This window comes from Medicago truncatula, chromosome 3 (assembly GCF_003473485.1).
Source record: "Medicago truncatula cultivar Jemalong A17 chromosome 3, MtrunA17r5.0-ANR, whole genome shotgun sequence".
In the NCBI taxonomy this organism is placed as follows: Eukaryota; Viridiplantae; Streptophyta; class Magnoliopsida; order Fabales; family Fabaceae; genus Medicago; species Medicago truncatula.
The window spans coordinates 51,342,408-51,369,012 of record NC_053044.1 but is presented as its reverse complement, the minus strand read 5'-3'; the positions used below and the strand labels follow the sequence as shown (position 1 = coordinate 51,369,012).

General features: G+C 30.6%; 3 protein-coding genes across 4 annotated transcripts; 1 reads left to right on the top strand and 2 right to left on the bottom strand.

The window, feature by feature from the left end:
- Positions 1 to 2,302: 2,302 nt before the first annotated feature.
- Positions 2,303 to 7,283, top strand: LOC11431834 (uncharacterized). 2 transcript variants are annotated; one of them, XM_039831804.1, is made up of 7 exons: positions 2,303 to 2,512; positions 2,700 to 2,786; positions 5,472 to 5,741; positions 5,895 to 6,056; positions 6,399 to 6,452; positions 6,552 to 6,698; positions 6,797 to 7,283. In XM_039831804.1, exons 1-7 carry the CDS (start codon positions 2,309 to 2,311, stop codon positions 7,178 to 7,180), a joined length of 1,308 nt encoding a protein of 435 aa, XP_039687738.1. In that variant the 5' UTR covers positions 2,303 to 2,308; the 3' UTR covers positions 7,181 to 7,283. The 2 variants fall into 2 exon arrangements, with proteins under 2 accessions (XP_039687738.1, XP_024633633.2); XM_024777865.2 differs by lacking the exon at positions 2,700 to 2,786.
- Positions 7,284 to 7,646: 363 nt separating this feature from the next.
- LOC11431402 (protein EARLY FLOWERING 3) lies at positions 7,647 to 12,984 on the bottom strand. The gene is made up of 4 exons (XM_003603060.4): positions 12,322 to 12,984; positions 11,091 to 11,896; positions 9,269 to 9,320; positions 7,647 to 9,156 (listed from the first exon to the last, which is right to left on the bottom strand). Exons 1-4 carry the CDS (start codon positions 12,529 to 12,531, stop codon positions 8,158 to 8,160), a joined length of 2,067 nt encoding a protein of 688 aa, XP_003603108.1. The 5' UTR covers positions 12,532 to 12,984; the 3' UTR covers positions 7,647 to 8,157.
- Positions 12,985 to 21,366: 8,382 nt separating this feature from the next.
- On the bottom strand, positions 21,367 to 22,740 carry LOC11430634 (zinc finger CCCH domain-containing protein 20). Its single transcript, XM_003603059.4, has one exon. It carries the CDS (start codon positions 22,603 to 22,605, stop codon positions 21,769 to 21,771), a length of 837 nt encoding a protein of 278 aa, XP_003603107.1. The 5' UTR covers positions 22,606 to 22,740; the 3' UTR covers positions 21,367 to 21,768.
- Between the last annotated feature and the right edge of the window lie 3,865 nt (positions 22,741 to 26,605).

The window sequence follows — 26,605 nt, the reverse complement described above, 5'->3', positions numbered from 1 at the left end:
ACACTATCAACTTTTCTCAATATATATGAAATTAGTTGAAGAGACTGATAATAAAGGAGTATATATTTTTCGCAATGTTCTACTATGAATGAATATCACTATTAGTCAACGGAAAATATTACTTACTCCGTCCCAAATTATATGTCGTTTTGAAGAAGAAAAAATTGGCTTAAATTATATGTCGTTTTATAATACCAATGAAATATTAATGTTATTTTTTCTATTATATCCTTAACTATTTATTACTCTCTTTTCTTTCAATTATTTAATTTATCTTTCTCATACAATTTATTAAGGATAATTTTATAAAACAACTAATAATATATATTTTTCACACAAAATTAATTATATTTCTCAATATATGTGAAATATAAAAAACATCATACAATTTGAGACCGACAACGTATCCAGATAATTCTTTTCACGAGAACATCCGGATCGTACAATTTTAATATATTTCTACACCACTTTATTTCCAACTACCCATGTAAAGGCCTAGATCTAACGGTTCAGAATCATTCAGATGTTCTCGACATGTTTTCTTTCGCGGTCAATAGCAGTGTTGATTAGTCAACAAAATAAAACCAGTCATAACAACCCTTGTGTCAAAATAAGTCAAATATTTGATTTCTTCTACAGTCAAAGACATTCATAAAAACCAATTAATATTGTCCCCTTTTTACGGGCGAAAGTCTTTTATGAATTTTGGCGATATTCATTCTTGAATGCATTTATTTTTATTTTTTTTATGAATTCTTGAATGCGTAGTTATTGAAGTGGTAGAAGTGAAGGGTGAAACAATTTTCATTTTAAAATGAGGAGAAAAAAAAATCACTCCCTTCGTTATTAAATTATAAAAAAATTTTGACTTTTTAAATTTATTAAATTAATAATGTATATGATTTATGTTACTATGAGTCACATATATCTTTCCTTCAAAAAAATGAACCACATATATCATTAATTGAATGAAGAGTAATTGACAACGGAGGAAATAATAGATTTTCTTTTCTCACTTAAATATAAACAATAAAAATTATAAAATTAACTATTTCAAATATAAGCTCCTTCCAAAAAAAAAATATTTCAAATATAAGCAAAATAATTAAATATGTTTCTCATCCTTAAAAAAAAGTCTTGTTAACAACTGCTCCCAAAATAATCTTTAAGCATTCATAATAAAGAAATTATTCTTTAAAAAAGTAAAAACTTCAATTTTCAAAGTAATTAATGCATAAACTTTCATATATTCTTACCATTTTGGATGCTCAGGGAGCATCTCGAGGACACTCTTTGATATTTTCCTACTTAAAAGAGCTCAAAATATGATTTATAGATTGAGTTTTTGGGGTTTAAAAAAATTAAATTTATTCAATATCAATGGACATATATGACAAAATTTATTTTTGAAGGATACACTTTGTATGACTTTCTATGTTATCTGCAATAAATTTTTCCTTTCTCTCTTTTGTGAGCCGTCACAGAAATCCTAATTTCTTCTCCTTCATCCACCAAAGAGGGGTGATTTAGGGTCAATAAAATCACCCCTCTAACTCGTTTTTTCTTTCCATTTTATTGAAAAAAGTGATTTTCACATCTATTTCGTTTTTTATTTTGTGATTTCGTCGTCTTCGTGCGACGTTGGTTGTTTGTCGTCTTTGTCCGACGTTGTTTGTTTTTCTTGTTTTCTCTCAGGTATTTGATTAGTTCAGATTGTTATATCAGCTTCGATTCAGTGCAGATCCAATCAATGACTTTGGCGTCATCCACGTTGCAGATCCTTAAACATGGTTGTTTCGGAGATTTAAACATAGTCATGTGTGTAGACATTTGTACTTTGTCATTTTATGCTATTAACATGGATGTTGTCAGGCTGTTCACAGATTCATCCTTTTTGTTTTTAGCGAATTTGCATTACATCGATGTACTCTTTTCATTTGAATTAATGAATATCTTTTATTTTGTCAAAAAAAAAAACGTAAAAAGTAATTAATGATGGTGGGACTCACTTAATAATAGGATCTACTACCTATTTTATGTCTATATCACTCTCTAAATTACATCTTCTATTTATTTTTATAAATGGAGAGGATCTTTACTCTCACATATGTTTTTTGTAAAAATGAAATCGAGAGTGATCTCAAAACCATTTCACAATAAATAATTTTTTTTTGAGGCACAATAAGTAAAGTCTTAATAACAGTTTTTGTCAATATCCAAAGAAAATAAATGACATTAATAACAACAATTAATATAGTCATTTTTCTGCACGATCATCTTGTATAAATATTTGTGCTATTTACGTTGAATGTCAGCAAGTCAAAAGAAGAGATCAAGATATCAACAAGTTGGAATGGGGAAATACAAGGTTCCAATATTGTTGCTTTGTGTGTTCTTTAACTTGTGCACCATACTAGAATTGAAAGTTGATGCAAGAACATATTCACCTTTAGAAAGAGAAATCGAAGCCAAATTGAAGCTCTTAAACAAGCCTGCAGTGAAATCCATCAGGGTATGCAATTCCATAACTCCCTGACATCCCAACTATAACTTTTTTTTTTTAGAGGAACGATGAAAATTGATACTTATAAAGAGGTTAAAAACATATTTAACCCATAAAAATCTATAGAACTTTGATGAATTTAGAATTAATGTGCTTGAATATGAATGCAAAATCTAAGATTGTACTTTTATTGCAGAGCGAAGATGGAGACATTATTGATTGTGTTAGCATCTATAATCAACCTAGTTTAGATCATCCTGCCTTAAAGAATCACAGTATTCGGGTGCGTTATTAATTACTACCGAGTAGGTTCTATTTTTACTACAGTTAGGATGTGTTGTTGTTTATTTATTTATTTTAGGGATAAATTAAAATAAATAAACGTTTGCTTAGAGTTTATAAATCAAGTATTAAAATAAATTGAACGAGAAGTCTCCTATTTTGAATTATACGTAAAATTTAACTCTCTTTTTGTGGGGTGTAGTTTAATTTCCATATCGTTATTATATTCAACTTTTTACTAGAAATCTAATTGAGAAACTCTAAAAAATGTGGTAAGTTCTACTTTACCCTCTCTTTTTTAGAGGGTAATTTACTCTCTCAAGATATCAACCAATCAAAATATAATATACATAGGTAACATTAATTGTCAAATAAATGAGTAGATTTTTTCTAAAATAAAAGAGTTAATCTTAATTTTATTTTTTTTAAGGAGAGTTAATCTTAATCATAAGGTAACTTTTAATACTTTTAATTTTTATTTAATTTTTTTTTTGAAACAACAAATGATTTAATTTTTATTTTTATTTTTTATATTAAGGTGTTCAATCTTAATTAATTTACACTACAAGACTTATAACAAATAAAATTTTACATCAAATTTCTTTCATCTGGATTTCCTTAAATTCATCATTTACATTCATAAAATTTCTTCCATTCCAGAACCCCGAACGTGAGAACAAAAACATCTCATTCTTTCAAATTTCTTCTTCTTTATTCTTCCATATTGATCAATTTTTGTTTCTTTTTCATTCTTCTTCCCATTTTGATTGTTCAATTTTGTCGTTCCAAATTGCCGCAACTTCCAATTATCGTGAGAATTGTCGTTGTTTCTAAAACCGCGTCAGGTATTGTGACTTATTTTTTTTATTTAAGCAGCCAACCTAATAAAATCTGTTAACACACATAGACTTGTCTCACTATCAGCAAAAGCCTTTAAGTCCAAATAAAAGAACAAAAGCCTCATCACATAACCATTTCAGCAGCAACCAAAAAAATGCTAGCAAACTCCCACAACATCACAGCGGTAACACCTGCTAGCAGCCCTCAAAGTACAACGGATGATTTACTCAATTGTTATAAGTAACTATCTCACAACCAAGAAAAATCAAGTCATCATACCTGACGTTGTACTGGAAATAACGACAATTCTCACAATATTTGAAATCATGACGATTCTCACAAAAATTGAAAAATGCGGCGGTTGAGAACGACAAAATTGAACAATCAAAATGGGAGAAATAAATCTTATGAATATAACTGATAAATTTAAGGACATTCAGATGAAAGAAATTTGATGTGAAATTTTAATTATTCTAAGCCAGTCAATATTACATTATGGGTCCTTTATCTTATTTGTTTGTAACACTTTGGTCAGTTGTCTTTATTTTTTTCCGTTTAGGTCCTTTATCTCTCTTAAAAGCACATATACATCTTTTTTCGCATTTTTTTTAATTAAAAAATACATAATTTTATTTTTAAAAATATATTTTTATTAAAACTGAAAAAAAAATCCAAAAATATGATGAAGATGTTCATCATCTTCATCTTCTTCCTTTGAATCTTCATCATCTTCTTTAAATAAAAAAAATTCTAGTAAAATATATCTCCAAATATCGTGAATTAATGTTATATTCACCTCAAATCTTATTTTAAACACAAAAATCAAAACCTTAATTTCACAAGTGTATGCTGCAAGGCGGATGGTGTAGGCTTAGTCACTGGCAGAAGGGTTAGGCTTTACGAAAGTTAAGATTGTTCTGGAAACAACAAAATTGATGTGCAAAGCTGCTATCAATTTTCGGGTTATTTTTATGTCGAGCTTGAATATTGAGTTAGAAAATAATAATAATAATAATAATAATAATAATAATAATAATAATAATAATAATAATAATAATAATATACAGCGTGACAATTTATATAACTAATTTTTTTTTGTGATGAAACTAAATCTCTTTCTCTATAGGGGTTTGATTTTTGTGTTTAAAAGAATATTTGAGGTGAATATAACATTAATTCATGATATATGGAGATATATTTATGTAGAATTTTTTTTTATTCAATGAAGATGATGAAGATTCAAAGGAAGAAGATGAAGATGATGAACATCTTCATCATATTTCTGGATTTGTTTCATTTTTAATAAAAAGATATTTTAAAAAATAAAATTATGTATTTTTTTTAATTAAAAAAATGATAAAAAGGATGTATATGTGCTTTTATAAGAGATAAAAGACCTAAGCGGAAAAAAATAAAGATAAAGGACCAAAGTGTATCAAATAAATAAGATAAATGATCTCTAATGTAATTATGTCTATAATTAAATGAAAATTAAAAGTTACCTTAAGATTATAATTGATTCTTTTTTTAGAAAAAAATTGACTCATTTATGACATTTAATGCTGCCAATGTATATTACATTTTGATTGGTTGATATCATGAGAGGGTAAATTACCCTCTAAATAAGAGAGGATAATCTAGAAAAAAAAACCTAAAATGTCTCAATCAGATATGTTCTAAATTTTGATTTTAATTACAATAGGTATAGATTCTTATCTTTTTGAATGACAAAAAAAAAAAATAGAATTCTTATGGTCACATTTTTGTAAGGGCATGATTGAAAACAGAAAAGTCAGCACAAAACAACCTATTATAATCATCCATTTTTAACTAACAAATTGTGCAGATGGTACCCGATTTTCTTCTTGAATCCCAAAGTTCAAGCACTGGAGTTACTTCAAACTCAAGCTCTGATGTGTTTCAAACATGGACGAAAAGTGGAAGTTGTCCAGAAGAAACTGTTCCAATAAGAAGAATTAGAAAAGAGGACTTGCTGAGAGCTGTTTCACTTGACCGCTTCGGACAAAAACCTTTGGAACTATTTGTGAATTCAACATATAACACAAACCTTAATTTCCACAACCTCGATGGTTTTGTTAATTTGAAAAATCGCGCGGTACATGTTATAACTTATATTAATTGTATTCATGGATATAATATATTTTTTTTGAAGAATCATGCATATGTATAGTGTGGTGTCATCATGCAAGAATGTATATATGATTAATATTTTTTGTATACAATTGAATATGGTGGTGTGATTGTGCAGGATGCATTACTTATGGCATACGCATTCAATTTTATAGGCGCCCAAGCGAATATTAACGTATGGAATCCAAAGGTTGAAAAACCAGAAGATTTCACTACTGCTCAAATGTGGCTTAAGGCTACCAATGGAGATAATTTAGAAAGTGTTGAAGCAGGATGGACGGTTAGTGATCTACTTCAAAGTCTAGAACGTTAGCCATGCACACCTAATTTTTCCTACTTAATTCCAAGTTATATACTCCCTCAGAACTCAAATTATAGGTACATTCAACTAACTTATACATATTTAATGTTATTATTAAAAAAAAAATCATCCTTAAATTAATTATTTAATGTTATGAGGAGATGACCGGTATATTAGTAAAGTGTTGTTTTTCACATGAAACCAAAAAACTTAATACACTTAACTATTATCTTTAATAAGTGTGAAAATAGATATATTTTGCATATATTTGAGTCTAGATAGAGTAGATGATTAATGCTCTACATATGGTATATGGTTTAGGTGAATCCTAAGTTATATGGTGACCACAAGACCCGTTTTTTCGTCTATTGGACTGTAAGTTATTGTTGGTCGTTTCAAATCTTATAGATTTTTTTATAACCACAAACTCTAAGAGAAACAACATTGATTTTTGATTTATTGATTGTGGTGCAGAAAGATACATACAAGTCAACAGGTTGCTTTGATCTTACTTGCAAGGGTTTTGTGCAAACAAATAAGGATGTAGCGCTTGGTGCTATCTTAGCACCTATTTCAATCCCTTTTGGACAACAATATGAAATAAACGTTGGAATATTTCAGGTAATAATATGACACAAATATGCATGCTCTCACTAATATTATACTACATGATATATAATTGTAATTTTAATTTCTCTTAATATGTTTGTTTGATTTAGGATAATAACCAAAACTGGTGGCTTAAAATTAAGAATAATATACCAGTAGGTTATTGGCCAGCTGAGTTATTTGGTAATTTGAAACACAGTGCAACGACGGTTCAATGGGGTGGACAAGTATTTAGTTATGCGGTTAAAACAAAACCTCCTCACACAGGAACACAAATGGGGAGTGGAGAAGAAGCATATAATAAATATAAGCACGCATGCTATATGGGCGCAGTGAGAATTAAAGATTACTCACAAGCTCTTAAGTACCCACAATTCGTAACCACACATGCTGGAGAGCCTGAGTGTTACAGTGCCCTAAATATTGCTCCATATGGAAAAGACCCTGTGTTCTTCTTTGGAGGGGCCGGACGACAACCTCGTTATTGTCCTTGAACTTGCAGCATGTTAATATATATGGTTAATTGTATTGCATATTGGATGCATAAACATGTTTGATAAATAATAAAGATCTATGTATTTCTTTTCACCTCTTAAATTTTTGTTTGTTTTCCGATAAGAGAAAATTCTATTAGTTATAAGAAAATGGATACAAACTGAACCTGCAAAATGTGTTGCAGCCAAGTCTGCAAACACTACACTTATGCAAATAGCTAGCTAATAATAGAGTGGAATGTGTAAATGTCGTTTAGTTAGTGGGGATACGTAAGTAACTTTTTTATTTTTTAATTTTAATTTCTATTTTCTTAATTAAATGATTAATTAATAGAATTAGAGTTTTGGGGAAAAATTTGTTAGGAATGAACGTGTGGGATTATAATTTATAAATGAAATGATGATTTAAATTTCTATTTTTTAAGAATGATTATAATTTTGCTCAAAAAAAAAAAAAAAAGAATGATTATAATTATAAATAATAATGATGATAACTAATTGTTGGTCACAAGTTCCTGACTCGACCAATAACTAACAATGCCTCTTCCTTGTAAGACTTTAACACCCCCTCACAAGCTACGAAATTGTTTAAGATAGAATTTGTCATACATTAAATAACAAAAATAGAACTAGAATAAAACCCAACACTGACAATCACCAATTTTAAAGCCAAGTAGTACATAGGATCAAAAACCTCCTCCCAAGCAAAGGGAGCGGAGCTGAGAACTACTAACTTTTTCCTGTGATTCGATTCCTGTGAGAAACGTACAAGTACTTAAGAGGATAACGTACAATAGATCATGTTTTGACCAATTTTGATATGCCAGACATATCTACATACCACTGTGCTGAAAATAAGAAGGTCAAAACAAAAAATATATATAATATAATATACCTTTACACGATGCCACACGTGCAGAAAGTACAGGAACTAGACACCTTACACTTGAATGGATCCTCCATGAGAATAAACAGCACTAGAGTGTGTCATATTGTTTTCTCTCTTCTTGAATTGATTGGAAAATTCTAGCTGCAGATTCAGTTGCCGATCTTCGGTTATGAGGCACCACTTTGATAACTCGGGTTTGTTGTCCTGTTTCAATAGACTGAGCTACTCCCTCTGGTTCAACTGGAACCATAGGGAAAAGAGGAAGTGCATCTCTTTCTTCAGCAACTTGTCCTGTGCTCATTCCTTGTGTCATTTCACTAGGACTACTTGCTGTACTCATCTGCAACTCAAACTCCTTGGATCTCTGATGATGCATAACGTGCGTTGTTGCTCCATTTCTCTGAACTGGTAAATTGCATGAGCTTTGATTATGTTTGTTACAATCGGCTTCCCCTTCAGATAAATGACGACTTTGCACGCGTGCAGAGAACTGGTTCACATGTTCGACAACTGACTCTGAAGCTGCTGCTTTCATAAATGGCATGCTGCCATAGGGAGGATAGTAAGCATGGCTACCTGGAGGAGTCTCTGGTGGAGGTGGCATTCCATAGGAAGGATTCATGAAAGTACCACACGAAGGAGGAGCCCCAAAGGGCCCAGATCCTCCATAATTTGTTCCTGTAAATCCAGGCCCAGGATATGGCTTATAGACTAGCCCTTCAGAAGGTGACATCACAGGAATTAACCACTGATGCCCAGGTGACTGATTGAAACCCCAGGGACCCATGCCATTTTCAGCAGCCATATTTCCATGGTGTGGATTTCCAGCAAAAGGTGTGGAACTAGAAAGGTGGCTCCCATTTTTCACTGACGAAATAGATGTTTTACCAACAGCATTCTCTGCAGAACATTCCATGTTTTGATTTACGTTTTCAGAATCAACTTTGCGCTTAAGATTTTGCAGCCGAGGTTTTACAACATATTCCAGTGCGAGTTTTTTAGGAGTAGATCCATCCGGAAGAGACTTTCCCAGAAAAGCACCATCTTCAAACAATAGATCTGGTGATCCAGCAATCAGTTGTTGGACCTGCTTAAATAAAATATAATTAATCATTACAGACAGACTTAACGGTGCATGAGAACATTCCTCATTTTGGACTACTAGTACAAGCTACTGAACAGTGTCATAGAAAATTTACCTTTATCAGTCTATGCAACTCAAACACTTGGACTGCAAACACTCTCTGTTGACTGTAGAGAGGAACAGAGTTAGATAAAAAAATTCTTAAGACAGACAATCAAAATAAAATGGAAAATAAAGCATTTGGAACTAAAAAAGATAATGTTGGAAGCACCAATTTATAAACAACAAACTACAAAAATCGAAGGATCTTCGATCACAGCAGGTAACTGGTTCAACAGGCTATTTTCCAATCTACATAAATATCATAGGGATCAAAAGAGGGCTTAAGACACATACAATCAAAATAAAATCAAAAATAAAGGATTTGAAGCTCAATGTGATAATTAGCTAGACATAAATTTCATAATCATATTTCATATCAAGATAACATGATTAATATTTGGTCAAATATATGCTTCATCAGAGGGTTTAAACTTTAAGGAAGAAAACTCATGGAATACCATTAAAATATGGCTTATAGCAGAAAACATATAGAATTCAAAGAATTTGCACAGTTTCTTTGTCAGAGGTTTGGGATACTATATTAGAAGCATTGCGAGATACAACCAATAGGGGGAACACTAAAACTCATCATGCGCAATAGAATCAATTTCACCGAGTCTCATTATAATATTTTCCATTGCTTTTAAATGAAAAACAATCAATGCATTTGAAAACAAAAACATTAAATACTACATTAAATGGGAAGATTACTAGGAATTAGGAGTAAGAGGATTTAGAATATTCAAAGCACATTAAGTCAAAATCACACAAAATATTGATGATGTGAAATCTGCAGGGCACCTCAACTAGCCAGTGTCATTGTTTATTATAAAATAAAATCTTTTACCCAAAATGTTTCAAAACACAGAAAACCAAGACACTACATAAGTTGGGGAAATCTGATAACTATCATAAAACATCTGCTGAGGGTTCATACACTGTCCAAGTGTCCCTACCATACATCCAAGGATCATCCTGCATAACTTGGTCCCCTTCTTAGCTCAAGTCCTTCAGTGCAGTGAAAGGAAACATGCCCCAGTCGCGACATGGAGAACCAAGTAAGAGGAAACCAAGACAGGAATACATTAAAAATCCAGTCGCTAGAAGACAGTAAATTATGAGATGATCTGCTGTCACAAGGATCCACTCCAACATGGTATAATATTAAAGCTCACTGCCCTGTTGTAACCATTACCCACCATTAAAACATTAGTAAGGACTTCGAAAGCATAAATAAAAATAAAAAAACCAAATTAGAAGGGATCCCAGGACTATTAAATCTCCTTTCCTCAAAGCCATATACAACTCCTTGATTGAAATGTAATTATCCAACTCACATCCCTGGTATTTAGTTAAGGATGCATAAAAGATGCTTTAAAAGGAAAAAATAAAAATTGCACTATCAGAAGGGAGCTTTCCTTACAGTCATGTTCTCTGGTCCTACATTTCTTCTCTCTAAGGGAATTTTTGTTACAAATTTGCAAACCCAACCACAGGCTAATGAAAGATGCAGGAAATATACGAAAGAAGGTAGGAAAAAATGCCAACAAACCATCATAACAAAGATAATCAAATCAGCGGTTTATCAAACTTCCATCAAAAGTAGTAATTTTGCTTTTTATGTTCTAAACCTTCATGCATTTCCCTGTAAACAAATTAAGGCTTCTGTTTTTGGCCAAAATTCTAACATTCATATAATTCAACAATCAAGATACCTTCAGTTCCATGCAATTAATAGAGTTCACAATTTAATATTTATAAATCAGATTGCCTTTCAAAGATTCCTATTTAAAATTAAAAAAGAACCGATGCTATTGACAAGTAACAAGACTTACTTGGCAATTGCTTTTCTGGCTTTCCAGAATTGTTTTTGACCTATTATTGCAACAACATCATCAGGAGAAATTTTCAGGGTTGACAGATCTTCTACCCTGGAGATCTTTGAAATGTTGTCATTTTTGTTTAAATTTCCACTATGTATAGGACTGCCAGTCCCAGTATCATGATATTCAGTGCCATTGATAGCCTCGGTTGGACTAGTTTGGTTTGCTATAGGGTCATTACTCTTGCCTATCTCCCTTGTAGATTCAACGGAAGCATCACGTTGTCCAGTTCCATTGGATTGAGACTCAGCTCGACAGTCTTGATGTAAGCACCCATCACCTTGACGTGAGCTGCTAAGTTTGAACACAGCACGATCTTGAAACTCTTGATTTTGAATCACCTTAGCTTGTCTTACTGAGGTGTTACTACTTTCTCCATTTGATGTATCTCTGGCAGAAGTAAATGGCTGCTCCTTATTTGGACTTACTTGCGGAGGACCATCAATCTCATTTCTCACGTCTGTCCGCGGATTATTTAGATCCCTTTCCCGATTAATTCTCCCTGCTTTGAAAAAACCAAAATTCCTAGAGCCTGCAGAAGTGAGATTTTTCCCATCAAAACTCTCGTGACTTTTATCATTAGATTGACCAATCTTTGAGCGAATATATACAGGAACCCTAAAGTCATCCTCATCAATCTTCTTTCTCTGTTCAAGTTGTGACAGAGAAGCATTCAAATTTTTCCCTTCTGATTGACGAGTAAGTGTTTCAGGAGTTAAATGACCAGGGAAGACATAATTTCTCTCATGGACAGCCCCCTGCAATATAAAATCCAAACATTCAGGAAAAGAAAAAACAGCTATTTCCCAAACAACCATAAAACTAGTACACACACACACACCCTGAGGCCTGTTAAGATAAACAGCTTATAGCATAAGCGTTCAGCCACTTATGAATAAGCTATTTCTATAACGCAACATAAAATGAAATCAAGCTATTTTCATATAATCTATAAGTGGTTTTCATAAGCTATCGTGAAGAGCTTACGGAAATAAGCTGATTCATAAGCTGTTTTCATAAGTTCTCCCAAACAGTGTCACAGGAGCTTATATCAGAGGATAAACTCAAATAAGTCAATCCAAACAGACCCTAATTACCAAATCAAACTACTTGAAATTTCTAATGCTACAAAATAGTAATGATAATAATTAGGATAAACAAAACAACAGATTCTAAAAACTACCTGGCTCGAAGACGAAGGGGGAACTGTATTGATAGAAGTATTTGGGTGGTGGGGTGGCAAGTTGAACCTTTGAGATGGAATACTAAATTGCTCATAGAGAGCCATTTTATTCCTAGGAGGTGCTCTTGGCCCTCCCTTCTCTGTATCACCAACATGTAACCTAGGGAATAACGGCCCCATCACTTTCTCATCATCATTCCCTCTCTTCATCCTTAACCTTCCTAATACAGCTATGGATCAACCAAATCAATAATTACACTCAAAGAACAGAATCAGTTTATAATCCTGAACTCCAAAAAATAAAAAGTGATTATAGCATATACACAGAACTATACTAATCACTAATTAACACAACTAATTCACAAAATCTAAACTTTTCCCAACTGGGTATCAGAAAAACATAAAATTCATACTTGATCTTGCTTATAGTTTGTAGTATTAAAAAAATTTATCAAAATCGATGGAGGAAATTGGTTTAAACAAAAAACCGAGAAATTCGGAGCAAAAAAGGGGTTATGATGGGAAGGAAATCAAATTGTAAGAGAAAGATAGGAGAAAAATTAGGGATTAGAGAGAAAGGGTGTTTAGGGATTCTTTGTTCAGAAGAAAATATCGTCAGAGAGAAAAGGGTAAGAGAAAAGTGCAATCTTGTGGGGTCCATTTGGATAGAAATAGAAGTTCTTTTATTGCAACTAAATTGTTTTTTTAACTGGATTTTCTTGTCCTAATCTACTCTTTTGCCTTTTTGTTTCAGATAATTGCACTTTGTTTATCATTAATGGTACTTGCAATCACGGTGCTTTTTTATTTTATAGTATTATTTTTTTAAAGATTTTATTTTATACTAATATAAATCAGCACTTTTAAATTTCTTTTTACTATAATATTATGAGGGTGCCAAATTATGATCCTGTGAAAGATTATCCAACAACTTACGGTTGCAGCTAAGAAAATTTCCCATTTTTCTATTCAAGTTTATTCAAAACTAGGCCAAAATTTGACATCACAACAACACAACACTCCTCTAAAAAAAACAACACAACACTCGTTTATTTTGAATAAATATCTAATTTCAACACTCAAACTATAAGATGAATCATTTTTGTCTTTTTTTTTTTTTTATAGATAGACTCATATACAAAGTTGTCAGTTTAACTCAGTGTTGATAATATAATGAACTTTTTTTACGAATTTTTTATGAGTATATTATTAGCATTCGTTGAGTTTTAAGATCTACTTTGACTTTAGTGAACTTTCAAAGTCAAATCATCTATACTTTCTATTAAAAAATAAATAAATCCCTAAAAGAAATTAAAAATTAAATAAAAATTGTTAACTTCAATCTTTCATATTATTAATTTTCTAAAATCATCAACAAGATTATAAAATATTGATTGATTTGTTTGTATGTTGAACTTTGTTAACAAAAATAGATCTCTTGCCTAAAAAAACAAATATATCTCTGAAATTAATAACTTCAAAAATTAACCTGTGATATTAGTAATTTAGTATTGTTATAGATTGTCAAAAGCGAAACAAGATAATAATTTATAAAATTAACGATTATTTGAAAATATTGTTAATGTGAGGACTTTTTTGGTGAGTGGTCTATTAATTTTTTTTTAAGGATCTATTAAAACTTTTGTAAGTGTTATTTGAGTCTAGAGTCATGCTCGAATCTTATGAAATTTTTGGAGTTCAACTTATTTAAATTTTCGTATTTCAAAAAAAACCGTCCAAGTCGTTTTTCTTTTTGGCTAAAATATAGTTTTAGTCCCCGCAAATATGCATTGTTTTGGTTTTAGTCCCTGTTAAAAAAAAATGTTTTTGGTCCCTGTAAAATTTTTTGTTTTTGAAAATAGTCCCTCCAGGGACTATTTTCAAAAACAAAAAAATTTGCAGGGACCTTTTTTAAAAATAAAATATTTTGCAGGGACTGGTTCAGTTATAATGTGCCACGTATGCAAATCATCACAAAAGTGGAGTCAGGGACTATTTTCAAAAACAAAAAAGAAATTCAAGGACCAGAAACAAAAGTTTTTTTTACGGGACTAAAACCAAAACGATGCATATTTCCAGAGACTAAAACCATATTTTAACCTTTCTTTTTTAATACCAAAGCTTTGTTTGGATTGATGAAATAAAATGATATTTGATTACATTTCATTGTTTGAATTTCTAAAAAGTGAATGAAGTTGTATGGAATATGATTGAATCCTCGTCCCATTCCATCATCTTCTTCTATTTTTCATTTCCCCCAATTTAAAAGGTATGCAATAGAATAAAACTTGGTAACTAGATAATTACCCTTTTATCCTATTACCTTGTTTATTCTTCTGCTCACATACGTGCTCGGTGCTTCCGTTGTTTCTCTTTTTAAAATTTATTTTAGTAGAATCTCAGAATGAAAATCTCAATGATTTTGAGGTTGTAACGCAGTTTGGAAACAATTTTATTCCCGTTCAAAACATTAATTGGATTTTTAGACTTTTTAGACTTTGGCCATTATTTTGAACACAGTTTTTATCATTTTGTGTTAAAAAAATGTACCAATGGTAAAGTTCGTTTTCGGGAAACTGATTTTATCAAACAAGGGATTAAAATAATTCCCTAAAAAAAGGGATTAAAATAATGTCACGATGTTAATTTCATGCTTGATAAAATGATTTCCATTTGATGTGATAGTTGCACTATTTATTTTAAAAGGGTAAAAATGAAATTAAAAAGTATACTTTATTCCATTCCGTTAACTTTTTAAACAATGAAATGAAAAATGTTCTACTTAATTGTAAAATACTCAAACATTGAAAGAGAATTTATGTTCCATTCTATTCCATTTCCATAAATTTAAATATAGCCTAAAACATAAACAAGATTTGTAAAACATATTTTGTAGTTTTGATATTTACATGAAAGTTATTTTCAAATTAAGTGGAAAAAAATTTAATTCAACCATATTCTATCCGATTATATCTTATTTTAAATATAACTTTCAAGACCAAAAACTTATAACCATCCCAAACAAGTCATAAGTTGATAACATTTTAAGTTTTTCATAGATGAAATTGGGTATTTACTCTTTTTTTTTTTTTTTTTAATGTTCAATCAACATTTATAGTTAAGGTGTTGTGCATTCATCTTTTAATATGCATTAGGTTTTCATAGGTTTAACTTATCCTCACAAAATCCACTTTTAAGATGAAAAGAATCACTCTTTATAAACTTTAATCATACTTTATTCAACGGGGGCTTGACTTTTCCCTCCCACATTTAACACTATTATATGTTAGGTGTGTGGATATGAATGGTAGATGGTCTTGAATGGAAAAGTTTTCATATCGTATCAAATTTTGTACATTGAATCTAACGAATCCTCACACTATCAACTTGCAAATGAATGTTATTATTTATCTATTTTAGGTAGGACTTGTGGTTTTTCCACATGATCACATAATTTTCCAAAGAGTTTGCAAATGGAATCAACACACTTTAAGCGTAGAGAAGCATACTCCATCCGTTTCAAAATATAAGCAAATTCTATTTTTTAGGTTCATTCATTTAATGATGTATGTGGTTCATATTATGGACCACATACATAATTAATTCAATGAACCTAAAAAGTAAAATTTACTTATATTTTGAAACGGAGGAAGTAAGATCGCGTGTTCAAACCTCGTGCTTTATTATATTAAATGTCCCTGTTATAGTTGAAAGGAAGGTATAAAATAATATTTTAATTTTTTTAGTACATGTACATGTAACAATTGAATTTTAAAGCTAACAAATAATTTTGATCATTTAAAAGCTAATAATTTTTTTTTTGATAATCACAAATAATTCAATTGCTTTTTTTGGGTGGATTAAAGCTTAGATGAGCATGACCTCGAGGTTCATCAACATCAAGATACATAAAAAAAGTACATATGAGATCTTAAAAGGAGTACATATGCTGGTTTTAAGTCAACATCGTCTGAACTATCAGAGTGAATTCTATCAAAGATATTTTTAAATTTATACTAAGAAGTAGAGGACCAAAATCTTTTTAAATGAATCAATGTTTTTTTTAAAGGAAAAATGAACCAATGGTTTATCAATTGCTTTTACCAGAGGAAAATCATTTGCTTTTAGTTTAAAATTAATTTGACTTGGACCGAGTTTGTCACTTTACTAATGCAGTCAAGTCCCCTAAAAAACCTAATGCAGTAAAGGTGTTTTTTTAACGAATTGTATGCACAATTTTTTTTATCAGAAAAAATATAATCGAGTACAGTATTATGAAACTCACGTGTTAGGCTGTGATTGTTGTGTGTCATTCTCAATGTTTCCTTTTAGTTCCGAAAAAAACAAAGGAGATATTAAAATGATAGAATGTGAAAAGCACCATATAAAGCAGATTCGATGAAATCGTCACTTAGATTTTGTAATCTGTTTTGTGCCACAACAACAGTGGCAAAAGGAAGCATGAACCACCAATGCAATTTTCTCATCTCTTCCCATTGGTTGGAAATTCAATCCTGTCTTTCCAGACTCGAGTCAACGACAGTCACACACTGTATTAAGTATTAACTGTAACGGAATACTATGATCTAAGGAATTTTAAATGCATTATCACCCTTCCATATATAAGAAAAATAAGCAGGTTTTTTATTTTCTTCTTTCTTTCTTTCTAACCATACATACAACATCAACGATAAACATTATCTCATTAAGTGAGGTTAGCTACAAAGATCAAATTACATCACAATATTTTATTATCATATTATTTCGCATTTTCAACGTTGATTGTCTATGTCTAATACAACCCTCTCTTTTATTCTTGTTTGGGATTGACTTTGACAAAAAAAAATTCTAATTATAAAAAATATTGAATTTATTAAATAAAATTGGTTTGTTCCTAGGTTTTTTTAATTATTACTAAATTTTATTTTGATATTTTGCATATAAAATTGTTAATTTACACCGGCTAAAATCATAAAGGGATAATTTAGCAACCAACACCTACTTGATTTTAATTAAAAACTCATTTTCTACTATTTTAAACTAGTAGAGAATTAATTTTGATTTTTTTCTTTTAAATATTTTATCTATAATTTATATCTCTTTTATTGCTCCGGAAGATCGTAACTGGAGATCCAGAACAATCTCGTTCTTCAATGCACAGTTTCAATTAGTTCCTTCTTATTAGCAGGGAATGCAAACTGAAGGTATGAACTAGTTATTTCTCTTCTTATTCTTTTTAATTTTTGTTTGAGAGGACTAGCTATTTCTCTTTATTAGTACTAAAGTTTGTAAATATAAGTAACGCGCAAATGCATGCAAAATTATGAAGACTTTCAGCTATATTGAAATCGGAATATCGGATCAAGCTCAAGCCCCAACTCTCTTTAAAAAAAAAAATAGACTGTTCATTGGCGTGTGGCAAATTGGCATTGGTGAGGTTGGAAGAAGGTTGACATGAAGAAATCTTAATTGAAGCCTTAATATTACAATTAAAATTCACAAAAATATATTTACATGTTTGTCCTTATTAACACGACACCCTGTTTCCCAGTCCCATATGTGGGTTTATATGTGAGGAAGGAACAGGTAAGGATTGAAAGAGATGAGTGGAAGACAATGATCTATAGTTAAAGCAAATAATGAAGTCTTAATAGTGCATATACACATATGAGTTTATTATTGCTAATTTGCTCCCTATTGGTCGATCAAGGTCGTGCGCAATGCACTAGTCTCCGGATAATTCTTACCTGGTTAGAGGCATAAATCTAAATCACTTAAGATGTTTTTTTTGTTTTGTTTTGGTGGTGTTAGGATTTGAATCTGAAATTTTACATATATTATTCGTTGTTCTTATCAACTGAGTTAAGCTCAGGAGGACATCTAAATCACTTAGATGCACACACATAAAAAATATACATCATTTAAATACTTTAATTAAAATAAAAAATTATTTGTTCTCTTTCTATATTTTTTTTTACATGTATGAGTGTGTCTAAATAATTAAGATTTAGACATTTTTTTTAATAATATGTTTTTTTTAGATTTAGACTTGTGATCAGACAAGTCTTCCTCCTAATCTCCATAGGCACAACCTAATAAATCATAAAGGGTATGTTTGGTTAACCGCAAAAAAGAGCTTTTACCTTTTAGTTTATAGCTTATAAACTCATTTGACAAAAAAAGCTCTGTTTAGTAACACTTTTTCACCATGAGCTTATAGCTTATTTCACGAGCTTATAAGCTATTTTTCAGAAGCTATTCCAAGTAGCGTTTGAGCTTATAGCTTATAGCTTCTCACTTTTTTTTTCTTCCAATTTTACCCTTATTATTTCATTTAAATTGTATTTTTATCCATTATAATTTTTATAATAAACTATGTAATAAAGACTACTATCCCTTTATTCCAATTTTTGTATATATATCAGCTGACTTTTTTTTTTTTTTTTTTTTGAAAAAATATATACCTTCGTTTTTTTTTTTTTACGAAACAAAATACTATTATTCTATTAGTGTTACTTTTTTTTTTTTTGAGGTAAGTGTTATTTTCTTTATTCTCTGTTGTTAGTATTACTCTATTAGTGCTACCTTTTTTTTTTGTTTTTGAGGTAAATGTTATTTTTTTTATAAAGTGGAAACACTTAAATGATAATAAATATAAGATAAAATTTTAGTGAATAAAATTTAATTTAATTTATAATACATAGGATATATTAAATTAATAAATTTAAAGTATTTTTTTAAAGAAAAATTAGTTTACAAAATTACAAATACTTAAATTAATGATATAATTTTTATTATGAATTAAGAATATCCTTTATGTCATTTTACATTTATCAGCTAGTTGAACCGCTATTTTTACCAAACATTTCAGTTAGCTTATCAACTAAAAGCTATCAGCTAACTTATCAGCTATCCACTATTTTTACCAAAACAGAGCCAAAATCAAAATGATTGAAACTCACAACTCCAAGTTAATATGTATTAAAAGAAAGCTCAAGGTGGTTTAATCACAAAATGGATGGGTGGGCCCAACCCTACCTTTTTTTTTGAGAGGCCCATCCTACCTTATTCTAAAATATTTTCATGAAGCCAACATAATCAGTGTATTTGGCACGTTGCGACCGAGTGTTCTTTCTACCAAGTGTATTTGGCACGTGATCGAGTGTTCTACCAAGTGTTATTACAAACTTCTATCTATTATAGAGATCAACTACGAGGCTAATATTCATTTTTTTTGAAAAAGACAAACTAACTTATCGAAATTGATAATAGAAAAATCGAATTTGAAATATTGAGAGGCGCACGCTTTAAGGTTTCATGCCAACGACCCAACTCAGGTGAATTTATGAGGAGAAATACTTAGCTAGACACAACTCTAAATAAAAAGTATTAAGGCACACCAATGAATGATAAAATTTAAAAGAGAAATAATTTAATCGCATCCTTTTTTTGACAAAAACAAAACGATATTCATTGATTCAAATTGATAGAGTACATTAAATACAAACATCCCTAAAAACTTAAAGGGAGAATCTACGAACAAACTCACAACACTCAAGTTAATAGCATACAACGACAAAATGCTACAAATAATAAGATAAAACCTAAGTTATCGAAATATTCATGCTTCCGGATATGCAACATTTACGCCCAAATCATTGGTTGAATTTGTAATTGACTGATGTAAATCTTTCAATAGGAACTAAACAAATACCGCGACAAGACGTGAAATCAAACGCCGCACAAGACAACGAACAACACAACGCCACACTTTGACGACGAAATCACAAAAAACACAAAAGAAAAAACTTGATATATGTGAAAACCACTTATTTAGATTGAAAGAAAAAGAGAAAAAAGATGTAGAGGGGTGATTCTAGGTCAAAAAATGATCTATAACCACCCCTCCTCGATGAACGAAGGAGAAAGAAAGTTTAGAGAGAAGTTGGAGTTTCTCTCACTAGAAAACTAGGGCCGATAGGTTTTTAATCGCATCACTTAATATCATTTCTCTTTTAAATTTTATCAATCATGTGTGTGTTCAAATAAATTTTATTTAGGGTTGTGTTTATGCAAGACTTTGCTCATTTATGAGACTACTATTCATTCGGGTGCTTAGGTCGCAACTTATAGCTCTTTGCCCGATTGGACGCATCCATTTAGTCCTTATCCTATAATATATTATTAAGGGATTGATTATACTCCCAAATTGTATGACGTTTTGTGCATTTCACACATATTAAGAAATGTAATTAATTTTGTATGAGGAAAATATATTATGAGTTGCTTTACAAAATTGTCCTTATTAATAAACGATATGAGAAAGATAAATGAATGAATTGGAAGGAGAGAAAGTACTCATTCTGTTTCAAAATGAGTGTCATTTTAACAAAAAAAAAAAAATTGTTTCAAAATGAATGTCACTTTCAATTTCCAATGCAATAATAACTTTTTCTTTTCAATTATACCCTTCAATTAATACTATGTTACACTATTTCCAAAGTATTATTTTTTCTTTAATGAAAAGCAAACAAATAGTTGATTAGGATAATTTGGTAAAATTGCTATGACATATGACTACTTTATTTCATTCCTTAATATGTGTGCAATTGGCTAAAGCGACACTCATTTTAAAACGGAGGAAGTAATAAATAGTTAAGGATATAATAGAAAAAGTAACATTAATTATTCATTGATATTGTAAAACGACATACAATTTAAAACGGAAAGAGTATTTTATATAAAAATGCATTGAATTCAACGTTACTGAGAGGACGTGGATTTCTCTTTATATGTTTTGGATGCCATCCCAGTTTGTATTAGTTTACTTCTCCATTATGACCTAGAAAAGGAACAATGGTCCTCTAGTTCTACTAAAAAAATGCATTATATTCATGGTTTTTTTTAGATTACCTTTAAAGAATGGTGGATAATTTACCTACCAACTAATGAAAATGAACAATTTGTTGGTGGGGTCAAGATAGTTCATGGATACCACTTAAAAATGTGCTTATGTGACTAATGTATATTAGTTGAGGTAAATCATCCACCATTCTTCCATGGGTACCCTAGTTGTCAGCTTCCATGTGCATTATATTCATTTCTGAAAGAAAAAGAACGCATAAATACATTATACATCATTCTTCAAGTTCTTCCGGTGACCCATAGACATAAAAAAAAAAAAAAAAAAAAAAAAAACAGAAAATGGAGACAAGAATACAAAGTTAATGGAAGAAAACAAAACAATGAACTGATGAACAAAATCAAATGCCACCCAATCTTCAACAAATCCTTAATACAAGAAGAAACCTAAATGTCAAAAGGAATTAAGAAAACAGATATAGAGACACCAAAATGCCATACTCCTCAACAATGCACAGAGAGCTGTTTTATTTCTTTTTGCATCATTCAACTATACAAAGTAAAATCATACTCTTCCATCCAGATTCAGTTAACAAGTTCCGCAACCCATCCAATATCAGGGACAGGGACCGAAACAACACCATCGTTTGAGTTCAACCTACCAAATTTCTCATAGATTTTGGCTCTAAGATCTCTTCCTGATTCCACCCTCTCCATACCAACCCCTTCATAGTTTGATGGAAGACTCAAAAAACCACCTCGTGGTCGTGGAGAACCAAACACAGAACCCATCTTAGACACCGGACTCCATTCATCAACCCTAACACTCCTCATGAAGCCAACTAATTCCCTCACGTTCACCGGTGGGACACCGTATCGAGATTTTCTTGGAGAAGAATCAAGAACTGAGGTAGGAGATGAAACAAATGATTCCGGTGAAGCGTTATTTGAGACACGGAGTTGATCAATGGTATGAGCAAAGAAACAAACTCGTCTCCGGCAAAGGGTTCCGTCGTTACAAAGCTGAGTTCTGTAACGAGAAGGATGAAGCCAGCATTCAAAAACACCATGAGCGAAGTGGCAAGAATCACCTTTGGTGCAGTTTCCTAATTTGCGAAACTCCGGGCAAGGATTGCCGGAATAATTGTATTTTTGAGGGTCTCTCCGGCGAGCTTTTTCACCGGGATGAGAGTATGGACAGTCCGTCCAGTCATGGGACCTACCACGTTGGCATTTTCGAACCTTGAATTCGAACATTCGGAATTGGTCAGTTGAGAAAACATGGATTGGTAAGTCGAAATCTTCAGTCATGCATGAAGTGTGTATGTCTATGTCGTTTGAAATGAAATGGTTGGAGAATGTTACTTCCTCGTATTGTGTTGTGTTCCACTCAGGGATTTTAAGGTTTGGAATTTTGATCATGGTTTCGGATGGATTAAGGAATGGTGTATGAGTGACTGAGAGGAGTAATTGATTGCAGTGTGACTCGTGTAGCTAGCTATATATAGAAAGAAATGAATAATATCATGTGCCTATGTATGTGGTTTGAAAAATTTAACTGTGGTTTGAGTAAGTCTACTTGGCTTGCTTTATAATGGTAATTATTGGCTTCTACCTTAAGACACGTGCTAGGCCATATCACATATTTTAGAGAATTTCGCTAAAAATGCAAATGCCAAACTTATCAATATATATGCAAATCTTGTAAACTTCTCCTAAATATCCAATTTGTCGACTTTGTTTTGATGGAATTGATAAACCACCCTCCATTTTGTCTTCATTTCAATTCGATATAAGTTTAATTTAAATCTATCTCTCTCATCTTAAGTAGTACTGTATGCTTTTCCTCAAACAGATAATTATCTCATGTAATTATTTGTTATTTTAAAATACTAAAAAAATTTAATCACATTTTTTTTACTAATACCTTGATATGATACTATCTTAATCCATTTAATAATTTTATTAAAAAAATGTAGATTAGATAATCTAAATTATACTAAAATATAAGACGGAAATAGTACTTTTCTAGCAATTAATGCTAATTTGTCGTCTACGGTTCATCTATTATATAGCCATGCCCCCCTCTTAGCCATCTTTGTTGCTCATTACTTCAATTTCAAACAACCAAATTTTACGAAGGGTACCCCGCCCCTTGACCACATCATGTCATTTTCCATCTCTTAAGATTTTCACATAAGTGGATATTATCCACATTATTTATTTTATTGTGTGAATATGATATATTAAAGAAACGGGCCTACTACCAGCTACAAGTTGCAGCAAATGAATAATTAAATATAGTAAGATTCTTAGTGGAACAAAATATTGAGGATAAGGTCGGCCTTGTCAGCTTCGCCATCCGTGTCATATGTTTAATCTGGTTTTGGATAAACCCTTGTGCGTTATTATTAATACAAGCAATTTGTGTTGGAGATAAGTTATTCTATTAGTTCTTCATCATCACTAAGTTAACTAGATCTTGGACACGAAATAATTATAGTTTAAGAGTAATATATTTCCTTTAAATTAAGGAATCTCGTGTAGACTAATATTTAAAGATGATTGAAATCTTTCAAACTATACTATTGTTATTATCAATAAGGCCCATAGTTTCCCTTAGATGAATGAGGAAAAGGAAATTATTATTAATAACAAGGAAACTAATTCAAGTTGAACCATGTTCCTTAAAAAAAAAAACAAGGAAACTAATTGTCATTTTACAATTGTCCTATGCAAAGTTTGAACCATGTTTTTTGATGTTACAAATTCAAGTTGTTACCGGTAAATTAAACATCTCTTGGACGATTCTTAACGTGTCTTATGTATAGATTGTTCACTATTTTTTTTATTTACTATGCTTCTTATCTGATTGAAAATTAATTAAAAATTAAATATGTCTTTATCTTCTACAAATACTGAAATTAAAGATTTTAATAAATATGAATCATATGGTAAAATAATGTAAAGATATTTGATATGTTGGGGTATAGGTTTGAACCTACAATTTCTCAGTTCTCTACATTTCGTGTGTGATGAAATTTCACAACTCAACTCTTTAAAACTAAAATATTGAAATCAATGAGCATGTGTTATATGTGTAAATCAATATTACACTTACATTCAATAAAATTTATTAGGTTAAATTCCATTTTTGTTCCTTTAACTATTTAATTAGTATTGCTTTGGTCCCTTAATTAAAATTTAATTTATTTTGGCATCTTAACTTTCTCTCCTTACACATTTTGGTCCTTTCCGTTAGTTTTAATTCAAAAACGTTAGGTTTTCTTCATCTTCTTCTCCTCTTCTTCATCTTCATATCATCTCCATCAACCTTCAACAACAAAAATTCGAGAAAATTTCCATAAGAAAATGAAGAAAACCTAACGTTTTTGAATTAAAACTAACAAAAAGGACCAAAATGTGTAACGAATAGAAGTTAAGATACCAAAATAAATCAAATTTTAATTAAGGGACCAAAGCGATACTAATTAAATTGTTAAGGGACCAAATACATAATTTAGCCATTTTATTATTATGGCATTTCATATCATTAATTTTAGGTTAAATTACATCAAGGGTCCTTTAAGTTTGAAATTTGTAACAAATTGATCCTTTAAGTTATTTTGATCACACATAAGTCCTTTGAGTTTGAGGTTTGCAACATATTGGTCCTTTAAGTTATTTTGGTCACACATAAGTCTTTTAAGTTTGTAAACGTTTTCAATTTAGTCCTTATGTTAACCAAACGTTACAAAAACGATGATGTGACAAAATGACTAAATCGAAAACATTTACAAACTTAAAAGACTAATATGCGACCAAAATAACTTAAAGGATCAATCTGGTACAAACCTCAAACTTAAATGACTTAGGTGTGACCAAAATAATTTAAAAGATCAATCTGTTACAAACCTCAAATTAAAGACCCCTAATATAATTTAACCTTAATTTTAAGATCCACTTATTAAAGTTGGTTGAAATGTGATAATAACGGATTCTCATTTTGTTCCAAAAGGAAATTGATTATGATAATCTAGAGAGTTCAAACAATAGATAAATAAAATCTTATTAAAAATTGTTTTAGTCAAAATCAAACTGAGCTACTTTGATGGACTGATTCAAAAAAAAAAAAAAAGATACTTTGATGGATTAGATTTAACTTGAATTCATTAGCCACTCGAATCTAATCATATTTTTATTAAACTATAAAAGAAATTCATCAATTTTTTTTATAAAAATGCTTGAGCTAAAGATATTTGTGAAATGGAAATAAGAAATAAAATAAAAAACAATGACATAAAAATAATAATTTTTTTTAGAGATCATATTTTCAATGTTTCTAGAAAATGACAATAGAAAATAATAACAAGAAATATTTTTGAATAGTAATTAAACGGTCCCTAAAAACCTCACATTATATGATATATGGTATGAATATAAGTTTATAAGTGAAATGATCTATCAATTGTTAGTATTATTGTTTAAGAAAGAATTGGGATGAGGGTGAGAAGGTAAAAAGGGGAGAGGTAGTTGGATATCAATATCCTAAAATGCACATTTAGTTTGGGCCAACAAACAGCTCAAACTTGTTCTATATATCAGAATCTGGTGATTTGCTCTTGAGTCCCATCAATTGCTCACGACCCCTGAAAAATAATCATAGGGAGTGTTATCTCCCGATGCATTTTTAAGCAAAAAAAAAAAAAAAATCTATTGGAAATTGCGACCCGATAAATTAACAAATAAAGGGCACAATTAAGCAATCACCGGTTTGTGCTTATTAGCCCATGGGTTGTTCTTACATGTTCAATAGAGAAGTGGAGACTGTGAAGTTTAAACACCGACTTCCGTATAATATTGCCTTTGCCGTTAACAACTGAAATGTGTTTACATGACACTTTTTATTCTTTTAACTATTTAAAAAATAATATAAAATTAATTTCATATTTTTCTTTTATATTTGAGTGTTTAAGACTTGTGCTCATAGTTTTGTGAGTATGGAAGACTTGCTCATGTTCTATCCATTCCCTCTAAAACAGAAAAGCAACAAATGTTTCAACCAAAAATATAGAAGAAAAGGACAAAGAAGAACAAGTGAATGTCAAGAACATCGACATGAAACGAAGAAATTAGAATAAAGAGCAATGTGAGCATGGACGGTTCTATGGCCTGGTGACCCCGGATACTCGTCCAATTTTTTTATTTTTTTTTCCTATGAATTTCTTATATAAATTCCTATAAATTGGGCAATTTCTTTAAATTTTTTTATTATTTACTTGACAATTTCTAATGTAAACCCTATAAACGTTTGCAATATTTTTTTGCCCGTACTTTACAATAATTCTGGCTCCGCCACTGAATCGTACAAGAAAATTTAATACACAAAAACGTTTCGGTTTCTTCCCTCTTAACCACAATC